The sequence below is a fragment of the Vombatus ursinus genome, unplaced genomic scaffold, assembly GCF_900497805.2.
Source record: "Vombatus ursinus unplaced genomic scaffold, bare-nosed wombat genome assembly UNPS02014807.1, whole genome shotgun sequence".
NCBI classification, from domain to species: Eukaryota; Metazoa; Chordata; class Mammalia; order Diprotodontia; family Vombatidae; genus Vombatus; species Vombatus ursinus.
Window position 1 is genome coordinate 29,849,609 of NW_020954585.1, and position 14,108 is coordinate 29,863,716.

At 38.3% G+C, this 14,108-nt stretch overlaps 1 protein-coding gene across 1 annotated transcript in view; it reads left to right on the plus strand.

The window, feature by feature from the left end:
- Positions 1 to 14,108, plus strand: part of HSD17B4 (hydroxysteroid 17-beta dehydrogenase 4) — a 122,903-nt gene that overhangs the window by 69,596 nt on the left and 39,199 nt on the right. The window contains exons 15-16 of the mRNA XM_027874972.1: positions 3,181 to 3,252; positions 6,902 to 7,005. Of these exons, the coding sequence (XP_027730773.1) occupies positions 3,181 to 3,252; positions 6,902 to 7,005 (176 nt within the window). The remainder of the gene's footprint in view (positions 1 to 3,180; positions 3,253 to 6,901; positions 7,006 to 14,108) is intronic.

A 14,108-nucleotide genomic window follows, 5' to 3' on the forward strand; every position in this document is an offset into this window, starting at 1 on the left:
TAAATTTATTTATTTTTAGTTTTCAGCATTTACTTCCACAAGATTTTGAGTTCCAAATTTTCACCTCATGTTGACCCTCCCGCCACCCCAAGATGGCATACATTCTGAATACCCCTTCCCCTAGTCTGCCTTCCCTTCTGTCTCTCCTCGCCTTCTCTTATCCTCTTCCCCTTCTATTTTCCTGAAGGGCAGGATAGATTTCTGTACCCCATTTCCTGTATTTCTTATTTCCCAGTTGCATGTGAAAACATTTTTTTTTAAACATGTGTTTTTAAAACTTTGGGTTCCAAATTTTCTCCCTCCCTCCCTCCCCACCCACCCTCATTGAAAAGGCAAACAACTCAATATAGGTTATACATGTGCAGTTTTGCAAAACACTTCCATAGTAGACATGCTGTGAAAACCTAAATCTATTTCCCTTAATCCTATCCTGCCCCCCCATTTATTCTGTTCTTTCTTTTGACCCTGTCCCTCCTCAGAAGTATTTGCTTCTGATTACCCCCTTTCCCAGTCTGCTCTCCTCTCTATCATCCCCCTACTCTCTTGTCCCCTTCCCCCCTATTTTCCTGTAGGGTAAGACAGATTTCCATACCCAATTGAGTGTATATGTTATTCTCTCCTTAAGTCAAATCCTGTGAGAATAAGATTCACTCATTCCCTCTCACCTTGTCCTGTTTCCCCTCCACTACAAGAGCCTTTTCTTTTCTGTTTTTTTTTGTGAGATAGTTTACCCTGTTCTATCTCTCCCTTTCTCCTTCTCCTAGTATAATCCTCTCTCACCCCTTAATTTTATTCTCCAGATATGACCCCTTCATCTTCAACTCACCCTGTGCCCTCTATCTATCTACCTACCTATCTGTATATACATACATACATATAATTTTTTCCCTCCAACTATCCTAATACTGACAAAGGTCTCATGAGGTACAAATATCATCTTTCCATGCAGGAATGTAAACAGCTCAACATCAATAAGTCTCTTATGATTTCTCTTTCCTGTTTACCTCTTCATATTCCACTCGAGTCTTGTATTTGAGAGTCAGATTTTCTATTCAGTTCTAGTCTTTTCATCAAGAATGCTTGAAAGTCCTCTATTTCACTAAATGACCATTTTTTCCCCTGAAGGATTATACTCAGTTTTGCTGGGTAGGTGATTCTTGGTTGTAATCCTATCTCCTTTGCCCTCTGGAATATTATATTCCATGCCCTGCTGTCCCTTAATGTAGAAGCTGCTAAATCTTGTGTTATCCTGATTGTGTTTCCACAATGCTTGAATTATTTCTTTCTGGCTGCTTGTATTATTTTCTCCTTGACCTGGGAACTCTGGAATTTGGCTACAATATTCCTAGGAGTTTTCCTTTGGGGATCTCTTTCAGGAGGAGATCAGCGGATTCTTTCAATTTCTATTTTGCCCTCTGGTTCTAAAATATCAGGACAGTTTTTCTTGATAATTTCTTGAAAGATAATGTCTAGGCTCTTTTTTTTATCATGACTTTCAAATGGTCTAATAATTTTTAAATTCTCTCTCTTGGACCTGTTTTCCAGGTCATTTGTTTTTCCAATGAGATATTTCACATTGTTTTCTAATTTTTCATTCTTTTGGATTTGTTTTACAGTGTCTTGATTTCTCATAAAGTCACTAGCTTCCAATTGCTCTATTCTAATTTTTAAGGAAGTATTTTCTTCAGTAATCTTTTGGATTTCCTTTTCCATTTGGCCAGTTTTCTTTTTTAGAACATTCTTCTCCTCATTGGCTTTTTGGACCTCTTTTGCTATTTGGGTTAGGCTATTTTTTAAGGTGTTATTTTCTTCAGTATTTTTTTGGATCTCCCTTAGCAAGCTGTTGACTTTTTTCATGATTTTCTTGCATCACTCTCATTTCTCTTCCCAGTTTTTCCTCTACTTCTTTTACTTGCTTCTCACCATCCCTTTTGAGCTCTTCCAAAGCCTGGGACTGATTCATATTTTTCTTGGAGGCTTTGGGTGTAGGACTTTATTGTCTTTATTGTCTTCTTCTGGTTGTATGTTTTGATCTTCTTTGCCACCAAAGTAAGATAATGTAGTCTGACTCTTTTTGCGTTGCTTGCTCATGATCCTGGCCAATTACTTGAGTTTTAAACTCTTTGTTAAGGTAAGAGTCTGCTTCCAATGTGGAGAATGTACTATCAGGGATTTGTACAGCTGTTTTTGGGGATACTTCTGGGGACCTGTAAATTTTCAGTTCTTCCAAGGTGGTACGATAAAGGGCGAGGTATTTCCTCTCCACCACCGCAACAAGCTCCACCACTCCAGCACTCCTCCTCGCCAGCGCTCTTCCTCGCCCCAGGACCACCCCTCAGAACTGTGACCCAGATCCAAGCACCGGCAAAGCAAGAGATTCCTGCTTCAGCACTGGCAATCCCCCTCTGATCAGCCACTTGATTCCCCCTCAGTCTGTGGGTTGGTAGGTCAGGAGGCAGCCGCAGCCCGCGCTCAGGACTTGTGGGTGAAACCTAGCTTCTCTCTCTCACCGCAGTCACAGACTTTTCCCACTGACCTTCTAAGTTGTCTTTGGCGTTTGTGGGTTGAGAAGTCAGGAAACCACCACAGCTGCCTGTGATTAAGTCCTCTGAGGCCTGCTCCAGGTTTGCTGCGGCCTACGTGTCTACTCCAAGCTGCGCTCCTCTCCTCGCCTGGCACAATAGACCTTTCTGATCAACCATCCAGGCTGTCTTGGGCTGGAAATTTGTTTCACTCTGTCTTTTTGTGGGTTCTGCTGCTTTAGAATTTGTTTAGAGCCATTTTTTATAGGTATTTGGAGAGTTTTGGGGGAGAGCTCAAGTAAGTCACTGCTTTCCCTCCGCCATCTTGGCTCTGCCCCTAGAAACCATTAATCTTGAGAAGTGAGTAATTTAGCTGAAAAATTGAAAAGGATAACCATTGAGATAAGACCATTGGTTTTAGCCAGAAGATCATTAGTAAAAACACCAATTTCATTATTTATGAGAACACATATCTCTTTTAATTTAGTAATGCAGGTAGTAACATTAATGCTAAAATTTTAATGTGAGTCTAAAGTGAAAGTTATTAGTATTGTCTTAATCAATTTTATATAGTTAACAGTGCAAGTCATTAATCATGCTGTGAAGTAACTTAATGCATTTGAATAACTACATAATCATTTGTTACTTTTCATTACAGGACAGTTAACCAGTGAATCTGTTATTGTTGATATCTTGGATAAAGGATCAGGATTAGTGATACTTCTGGATGGTAAGTCATTTTATAGTCTTAAAAGCAAGTGCTATTATAGTGGATAGGTTTACTTCACTTTTTTTTCTTTCTGATACTGAAAATACTATTACTTCTGTACACACACACACACATACATGCACACACACACACACACTCACACACACTCACACTCACACACTATTAAGAGTTGTGCTACAGGTCCCTATATCTTGAACCAGGTTTTGTGATTGATAAGCAGTTTTACCTATTTCACAGTCTATGAAAAGGTCAACCCCGGGTTGAAATGAACAAGAATTTCTCTCTAAAACAATATGTGGGCTATAAAAGAAGTACATGACATGATTCTAAGATTCCAGGACTTTGCCATTTTGCCAGGTTAGAGGGCAGGTAGATGGTGCTGTGGGTAGAGCCCCTGGCCTGGAATCAGGAAGACTTGTCTTTATGAATTTGAATCTGGCCTGAGACACTAGCTGTGTGACCCTGGGCAAGTCACTTAACCCTTTTTGAAGCTCCTCAACTGTAAAATGAGCCAGAAAAGGAAATGGCAAACCAATCCAGTATCTATCCAGTATCAAGAAAACCCCAAGTGGAGTATTGACTAAAAAGGTCTGAAATTATTAATAACAACAGGTTAGATAAGACTTGATGTGATGTAATTAGAGAATACTTAAACAGTGTCTATGTAATTAAACATATCAAATGCCTAATGTAGGTAGAGGCAAAAAACACTGAATGTTTTAACAAGATTATTATAAAAAGACTAAATTCCCTAAATTTCCCTCCAAACAATTAGAAAACCACCTCAGAATTGATCCAGAAGCAGAGGGCAAAATAGAATTAAAAGAATCCACCTATCACCACCTGAAAGAGATCCCAAAATGAAAAGTCCCAGGAACATCATAGCCAAATTCCAGAGCTCACAGATCAAGGAGAAAGTACTGCAAGCACCCAGAAAGAAACAATTCAAATATTGTGGAGCTACATTTAGGATTACATAGGATTTGGCAGCTTCCACTTTAAAGACCTGGAGGGATGCCCAAGGTGACATAGTGAGAAAATGTCTGAGGCTAGATTTGAGCTCAGGTCTTCCAGAGTCTAGGTCCAGTAGGTTTAAGTAAAGTAGAATTAGATTCTGAGTCATAAGGCTGTAATTTGTGGGCCAGATTTTGCCTGCTTGATCCTGGAATACAAACTGCCTAAAAATTTTAGCAAAAACCAAACCAAACCCAAGAGTTAGCTAACACACACTAACGTTTTTAGCCAATAAGGCCAAATAGCCTGTTGCTGTGGTGTAATTAGCTGCTATCATTTGTGGTACTAGTTGGTTGGTAGTTATTTTAATTGTAAAAAGTTCACACAGCCCCACCATTTCTTATCATTAAATATTTCTTATCATATGGTCAGTACACTATTGAAAAGTCTTGGACATCTTTGAACTGAAAAATAGAAGATGCAGTAGGAAGAGTACTGGAATTGGAATTGGAAATGCCTGAATTTGAATCCTCTCTCTGCCACTTACTAATTGGCCATAGACCAGTCACTTAATATCTTTGACCTTCAGTTTCCTCATCTGTAAAATGGAGATAAAAACACTTGTAGTACCAACTTCACAGGGTTGTTGTGAAATTCAAATGAAACAATGTAGTTAAAATGCTTTATAATCCTTAAAACATCAGTTAATAGTGTCATAATGAAAGACAGCTTCTTCTATGTTTTCTCAATTTTTTCCCTTCCATTCTACATTGGGTTTGATTTTATGATTCAGTATTTGGACCAAGGTAGCATCTCCAAAAAAGCGAAGGAAGCAGCCAAATCTAGGATCATTCCTGGCCAGAAAAAAAAACCCAAAAAACCAAAACCCATAAACAAAACCTAGATTTGTTTTAGAGAACCCCCAAATATAATTTGTGGATGGAACACAGCTTGAAAATTCAGTGCCTTCTCTAATAGTCTTCTTTGTGAATTGATATATGAATTCAGAAGGGGCAGCTAGATGGCACAATGGATAGAGTGCCTGGCCAGAAGTCAGGAAAACTTATCATCCAGGGTTCAAATCTGGTCTCAGATACTTACTGGTTGTGTGACCCTAGGCAAGTCACTTAACCCTGTTTGCTTCAGTTTCCTCATCTGTAAAATGAGCTGGAGAAGGAAATGGCAAACCACTTAAATATCTTTGCTAAGAAAAATCCCAAATGGGGTCATGAAGAGTCGGACATAACTGAAAACAACCAAACAACAACAAATGTGAACTCGGTACTTATTTTGTGCCATAAATAGTGCTAGATGCTGGGGCTGCAAGGATAAAAGTGAAATAATCTTTGTTATCAAGGAGCTTACATTCTACTGCTCAAGACAACATGTGTTTGTATGCAGTACGTATATATGTACATACATACATACATATACAAAATAATTTTGGATGGAGAGGGGCACTAATAACTGGGAGAATTAGGAAAGGTTTCAGGAAGAAGGCGGCATTTATAAGAGGAAGATGAGAGCAGGTAGTGCTAGGTATGAGGGGACAGATGGTGCAAAGGCATGGTGAGTAAAGATGGATTGTCGTGTGACGAACAGCAGGAAGGCCAGGCCATCATTCTTAATAGCTTACCAAAATTGAAATTAACAAAACAAAACTAAGCATGCCCCAAAGTATTGAAATAAAACAAATTTAGTGTTTTGTGTACTGATCTTTTCATTACTTTGTTGTTGTAGTTGACTGTTTATTTGCATTTTGAGTCTCTATGTGTACCTAAAAATCGTAAGATAAATAAAACATTTATCTTTCTTTTTTAGGGGAGTGTGTTGTCCCAGGTATTTATGAATTAGGAGGCTTTTATGTTTAGAAAAGATAGAAGAGAGACTTGATCTGCAATTTCATTTATTATAGGATACTCCCAAGTGAGGAAACTCCCTCTTCCAATTCAGTTTGGCATCTTCTCTGCAACTTATAGTCTTAGAAAGTTGCCTGGAACACTGAAAGGTTAAGTCACTTACCTAGTGTCACCCAGACATTATGTTTCAGGACTTGGGTCTTCTGGATCTAAAGCTAGTTCTCTGCCCATTATACACTCCATGCTTCCTTGAGAAAGGATAAGTAACATAATTCAATTTGTACTTTTCATCTTTTGCAGTCTTTTTGACTCGATGCAGTCCTTTGAAGTGTGAGGAATTATAGGTGCACCTGATTAGAACTCAAAATCTGAGAGATTATGGAGAGCAAATTTTTCTGTGCTGTAGTGGATGTCTTTTTATTTCTTTAAGCCTTCATAAGTGGGAGTAGGAATAAAGAGTTACTACATAGAGGAGCAGTGGCCAAGAATTGGAGAAATTTTTCCTCTTTATATTATTATTCATTGTTACCAGATCATTAAAACTTGTTACTAGAACTTGGAAGTCTCTTCTTATTACAGAACTCTTTAAAAATGGAATTTTACTTGATGGAAATTTTTACAGAACCAGAGGATAATAGGAGTTAAAACTTGAGTGACCCTTAGAAATCATCTAGTCCCTATTTTACAAATGAGGAAACTGAAACCTAGAACTGAAGTGGTTTGACCATGAACAGATAGGTAGAAAGTAGCAGAATCAGGAGTTGTTGCTGATATCTTGATTAGGTAGTTACATCTTTGATTAGTAACTAATTTTGCTTTAACTTTTTTTTTTAAAGTTTATTCCTACAATGGGAAAGAGCTTATATGCTTTAATCAGTTCTCTGTCTTCATTGTTGGCTCTGGAGGGTTTGGTGGAAAGAAGACATCAAATAAAGCCAAGGTAAGCTGAAGTTTTATTGGTGAAAACCATGTATAACCCAGGTAAATGTTCGTGTTAAAATCATAGGCTTAAGAAATTGTTTTTCCAAACCCCATCTTTTCCCTTTGCATAGTCTCATTAAATTGAGACTCCACTAATCTGGAATTTGTTTAGTGAGGGCTGGGCTGATGTTTATTTTTCAAATCACATGTTAAAAAAAAGACTTGTTGAGTAAGTTATACTGTAATAATTATTGCTGTGGGAATGTTTAAAGTATATAAGAGAAAGTTGTCTTCAAGCACTTTAGGAGCATCCATCACAAAGATAAAATCACAGAATCTTAGTGTTAGAAGGGACCAAAGAGGCCATCTCATCCAGGTTATACCTGAGAATGAATCCCCTGGACACCATTACTAAGAAGTGGTCATCCAACCTGTGCTGGGAGCAACACACTGTCTCCTGAGTGGTCCATAGCTCCAAGAGTTAGGAAGTTTTGCATTATATCAAACCTAACTAACCTTTTTTTTTAACTTTGACTCATTGTTAATAGTTTTGCCCTCTGGGGCTAGGCAGAACAAGGGCTTTCACGTAACAGCCCTTCATATTTTCAAAGCTATGTATCTTGTTCTTAAGTCTTCACCAGCTTAGCCATTCTAGTTCTTTCACATCTTTGTATGGCATACTCCTGCAGTCCTTTCTTAATCCTGTTTGCCCTTTTTTGAGTGTGTTCCCAGTTGTTAATGGCCTTTCTAAAATGTGACATTAAGAACTGAACACAGTATTCCAGACGTAGTCTTGTCAAGGCATATTATCAATCAATCAGCAGTTACTTACCAAGCATCCACTGTATGCCAGACACTATACTAGTTGCTGGGAATACAAATATAGTGAGTTACAACCCCTCCTTGAAAGGAGCTTGCATTCTAGTGGGGAGATAACAGGTACATGTTTGAATGTATTCTTAGTAAAGCTAAAGAGAGCAAACAGAAATCTATACAAAATAGGTTGAGGGGGAGGGCACTAGTGGTTGGATGTGTCAGGAAAGGCTTTATGTAGAACTGTGTTGAAAAGGAAAAGAGGGATTCTGTGAGGCAAAAGTGAGGAGAGTAACTTCCAGGCTATGAGATAGCTAGTGCAGAGAGGGAAATGGAGTGTTATGTGTGAGGAACAGAGAGAAGGCCATTTTGGCTAATATAGTGGAACTATCACCTTCTTTGTTTTGGACACTATTCCTTCCTCTCTTAATATAGCTTAAGGTTTTTTGACATATAATATATCATGATGTATAATATAAGCATTAGAGTTTTTGACTACTGTGTCATACCGTTGACTCATATTCAGTTTATAATCCAGTTAGAGCTTTATCAATATAGAAACTTGTCATATAATTGACAGACTATTTACAATCTGCACAATTCATTATCCCTATTAGATTGTAATTGTCATGATTCCAGGATTTGTGTTTTATTCTTATCTGTATTCTCTATGGTGTCTGACTTAGAACAATTCACATATTAGATGCTTAATATTTAAAAAATAATTTCACCAAGATGTATCCTCTAAGACCTTTAGCTGAATTCTAGTTTCCAGAAGCAATGTAACTTTTGCTTCTTTCAGAATATTCTGTAGAGTGTTTATAATGAATGCAGTGAAATGGTTGCATGTATTCAGATTCATGCTATTCAAAGTTAGAATTATACAAAATATGGTGATAGTTCCAGCCCAATGGAAATATGTGGTATAAATCTGGACAATGCGGTCACTTAATGGAATTAATTATTCTTACTAATCAGGACTTTGCTGTAGTGTGGTACAGAGGCTCATTATTGAGTTAATATTCTATAATTCAGAGTAGTATGCATCATTTTTGGACTGAATTAATGACATTAATTCCTATAAAGGAATAAAGTTTTTTATTGTAATGAAGAAAACATTGCTTGAAGCAGTAGTTTGTCAAAGAAGTTCAAGAAACATTCAGGGGCCCAGTTTTTGTTTCAGTCAGGTGATTATTCATAGTTCTGTTTGTAATTTTACCTCATGAAAATTACTTTGTCAGATATTAGCTAGTTGACAGTCACTCAGCTAAAAACTATTGCATCTCAAACAGCAAATATTCATATTGTTTATTTGTTTCTAATTAGCTACACGGATTCTTTCCTTTTAGGAGTCAGTGGGCCACTTCTGAGTAAGGGATCTTCTTTTGACCCTGGACTTTGTTGTAATTCAACAGATGCTTCTCACTGGTGACTTTCTTTGTACTCAGATAAAATAGGTGATGGCATTTCAAAATTGTGGTTAAACAACCTTGTTAAGGATTGCATCATGTAGTGGTGAAATCACTGTATAAAAGAGCTATTGCCCTGCCTTGGATGGTCCCTAGCTCACTCCCTTTCGGGCTTTCTGGTCAGAATTTCTTTTTTAGAAAACAAGAGTCCTAGGAAAGTATAGCAAAAAGGATTTAACAACTTACTTGAAAAAAGACATGGCTTTTCTGCAGTTAATGTAAGCATAAATCTGTGGAACTATCAGATCATGGTCACAGAATATACTTTTGTTTGAGAAATAGATTAGTTTTTTGTCATTAAAAATGAGATTGCAACAAACATTTGTTTCTTTTGAAGTGTTATATTAGAGAAGGTCCTTCCTTGCTTATTCTTTTTAGCTTTTCCTTAGATACATTCAATTTAACCTGATGGCTATGTGCTTTGCACTGAGGTAACTTAGAATTAGTTTCTCATACTGGTTTCTCTATTTCTGATGGAAATGGCAATAGTATAGAAGTAGATAACACTTTGTTGTTCAAGCATTATCTGTGGTTTTTGTTTTTTTTAATAAATAAGCTCAGAAGGAACAAAATTATGACAAAACCCTCATATTTCTATAGCACTTTTAAATTTACAAAGTACTTTTCTCACAACCAGGTGAGGTGGATAGTGTAAGTAGTATCCCCACTTTTCAGATGAAAAAACTGAGGAACAAAGAAATTAAGTGACTTTCCAAAGGTAGTAAGCTAGCAGGTGGTCTTTCACTTTCCATCTGAAGATTCTCAGTTATTTTAATGATCCTGTTGAACTGGGGACACCCCCTTCTACTTGTTCAGCACCCCTTAAATCTGTTGGAGTTCTAAGACTCATGCAATGCAAACATTGGTTTGCCTTGGTTTTGGCATCAAAGCTGAACCCACCAACTATACACATTTACTGTAGAGAAGGAAGTGGAGATAATAAGAATATGGACTCCAGGAGAACTCTTAGCTCAATAATGTAAATGTCACTGTGGTATAAGTTGAACAGACATGAACATGGGCTGTGAGTCATTAGGGTGAGAGAAATTAGTTTTAATGATGTATCATTGAATTATTAATAATAATTTGTAATATTCTTCTCTGTTCAAAAGACTAGCTTAGAGAGAAACCTCTCTCTGGTTAAAGAATATCATAAGCATTCCAGCCCTTCTCAAGGCATCTGAGCTGGACCCTATCCAATTGGGAACCTGATTTCTGTCTGCAGGACAGGATCCAGTTTGAGTTTTCCCTGAGGGAAAGAGCTTTGCTCTCCTTCATTAGAGTTTAGTGTGACTTAGCTCATGAACAAGAAAGCAAACTAGAGAGAACCTGATTGGGGTGCCCAGATTGCTGAAGGGTACTCATACGTTATGACCAGGCCACATTCTTAGCTGACCTCTCTCCCTTTACAGTGAAGTGATTGAGATGGGTTGAGAGCTTCTAGCCCACCTTCTCAATAAATGTCCACCAATCAGGTTTCATTTCATTTGTCAGGGGAGTTTCCTGTGAGAAGGAACACATCTTATTTAAGGTGTTTCAGAGTCTCCTTTGACCTCTTTGATTACCAAGAGAAATCATTGACCGTTAATTTATTGATTATTGGCTGACCTAGTTAATAAATTGATTTTTATTACCTGGAACTTTGTCTCTTAGAATTTTTACTCACTACAAGGAGAATCTTTAAATCAGATACAAATCTATCATCAATGAGTTCTAGGTAATAAAATATGAACCTTGGCAATAATCATCCTAAACATAAGTCATAGAAAAATTCCTATAAAGATGGTATTGGATTACTTCTCCCTTCATTTAAGATGGACTTCTTAACTACTAGCACAGGAAGGAGAGGAAGACGGATGAAGAGAGCTAAAGGAGAAAGTCAGATCTCTGCTATTTGACTTACCTCCAGTAAGAGTAGAACTAGGTGAGCAAGCAAGGTTAGGAGAGAGGACCCTAAAGTTCCTGGGCCACCAGAAAGAAAGGAAAGAAAAATAGAAACAGCTCTTGGGATCCCTTCCTAGCTGCAAGGTAAGAGAGCAATGGTAGGAACAGAACCACCAGACTCTTCTTCTCTTGACAGCACCCAGGCAAGAGAGATTGGAAATGGGAGTGGAGCCAATCTGTTGCTCCCTTCCCAGGGAAGGATAAGCCAAGGGAGAGTGCCAGTGAGAGATTTGGATCCAGGGCCCAAAGCCTAGAAGCTCTGCCTAAATTTCTGGTTAAACTAGGTCCCACCCTCTGTCATGTCCCTTCTCAGTTCTGCCTTTCTTAGAGTGAATACAGTGCTTATCTGTATTAGAAACAGTCCATCCAGGTTGAAAGCTGTGCAGGCAGATAGCAGTTTGGAAGGAAATCCATCTGTCAGCCATCAAGTCTGAGATATAAATACAGCAAATGAAACAATCCCTAGTTGGAAGGGGCTTTTATTGTAATGAAGAAGCCAGAAAGGACACATATGTAAGTACCTACAAAATATATATAAAGAGAACAAATACAAATAAATATGAAGTAGTTATATACAAAGTAATTTGAGAAGAAAGGCATTAGTAATTGGGAATTTGGGAAGGCTTCATGTGAAAGGTGATGCTTGAGCTGCTTGACCTTGAAGGGAGATACCAAGTCTATGAGATGGAGGTAAGTAGGGAGGGCATTCCAGAATGGAGGATGGTTGATGCAAAGGTGTCGAGATGTGAAATGGGAGTGCTGGGTGTGGGGAACAGAAAATGACAGTTTGACTAGATTAAAGAATGTCAGAAGTGGAATAATGTCCAGTGAGGCTGAAAAGATAAGGGTCAGGCCAGATTGTGAAAAGCTTCTGGACAGGGATTTTTTAAGCTTTAAGAGCTGAACAGAGGCAATTGGAGTTTATTGAGTTAATGGAGTGACATAGTTAAACTGTACTTAAGGAAAATCACTTTTGTGGCAGCATGTAAGGTAGACTGGAGTAGGGAGAGATTTTAGACAGAGAGATCAGTTAGGAAGTCATTGCAATCCTCTAGGCAAGAAGTGATAAGGGCCTAAACTAAGGTGGTGGTTGAGTGAGAAGATTAGCTGAGAGATGTTGTGAAGGTAGAAATGGAAAGATTTGGCAATTGATTGTTTATGTGGAGTGAGGGAGAGAGAAAATTCAAGAATAATGTTAAGGTTACAAACCTTGGAGACTGGAAGAATGGTGGTGCCTTTGACAGAAATAGGATAGTGTGGAAGAGGGGAGAGTTTTTAGGACAAGATCATGAGTTCTGATTTAGACAGGTTGGGTTGAAGATGTCTCTAGGACATCCACTTTGAAACAATTCCTTTTAAGTAAACAGACATTGGTCTCCCCTTTGGGTCCTTATTGTTAAGAGGATTCTGCCCTTTGTCTGTGGTAGGAAACTGCCCCCTCAAACTCTGACCCCTCAGGGAATGTTAATGAATACTCTGGTTCTGGAAGAAGCTATGTGGGAACAGGGAAGAGTGTCTCTTCTACTGCCTTTATACCCATTTAAGCAGCCAGAAGGCATCAACTGTTACTATGTTATTGCAAGGGATTGTGGAGCTGGGGAACCTGATGGGAAATCTGGTTCCTCATGAGAGAATCAATTCCATTTTTTGACAGCTCTAATTGTTAGGAAGTTCTTTACACCCAACTAGAATGCTAATGTTGAGTAACAGCTTCAGGACACATAAAAGTATAGACAGGCTAGAATGGATGTCATATACTTTATTGAAATACAGATGTGTTAGGTCTGTTTGTTAAATTGGTCAGTCTTTGAGGTAGCACAATATATCATGGAGTCTTAATTCCCAGTTATTTGCACTGCAGATTATATTTGCTATTTTGGAAAGATTTCTTCCCACCTACTTTGCCACTGATGGAAATTCCTCATATTTGTTGAATTACTGGACTCCTTCCTTTGCCCAGTGCAATTCTTAGTTTGACCTCTTTTCTTTCATCAGTAGGATGAAGTAAAGTAGGGTATACCTTGATTTTGACTTTTCTTACTTAACTCCTCCCCAGCAACAAAAGATGTTGCATGTCCAGAGGCATCTGTGTGGACCCATGCCTTCTGCAAGCAGCAGGGCAGGGGGAAGTGTTGGATTTGGGGTATGAGTGCCTAGGGTTCAAATCCTACTGCCACTTCCTATCTGTATAGGACTTTGACAAAGTTACTTAACCTCCCTGGGCCTCAGTTTCTCCATTTATAAAATGAGAATATATTTGGTGACCTCTACGTGTCCTTGTAGTTTTAAACCTATGATCCTTTGGTTCCAAGACCTCTGCTTTTCCTCTTCCATATTGCCATGGTGTATTCTGAACTTGTAAAGGGCACAGTGGGGCAAATGAGCAGAAATACATCATTTACCAGATTAGCAAATTCTGAGCCCTGGAGAAGGGCAGAGACAAAGAAGTTTGTCTATATACTGGGAGACCAAAATGAGCAAAATCAACAGTTTGAGGCCAGGTGAAGATCAGGAAAAGCTAGATACTGAATAGAAGAAGGAAAAGGGTCTGAGTCTGAGGGGAAAATTTTTTACAATTCATCATGCTTAGTGAGCTAAGTTCCCTTAGGTTTTTAGGGCTGGTTCACTACTTTCTCTCCCCCTCTCAACTCTCCTGGAGAGCTAGAGCCGTGGACAGTTCCTACTCACCTCCACTCCTTTTGAAGTGAAAAGCCGTTGTGCCAAATTTATCTTTAGCTAAAGAAGCACAATACTTCTAGCTAGTGTCCACCTCAGGTAAGATTAAGCCATTATTACGCATATATGCACATCTCTTGTGACTTGTGGTTTTTTTGTTATAGAGAACTCTTAGTGGGGAAACTTTCTCTTCTACTTCTCTTCTCCAGAGAAACTTCTC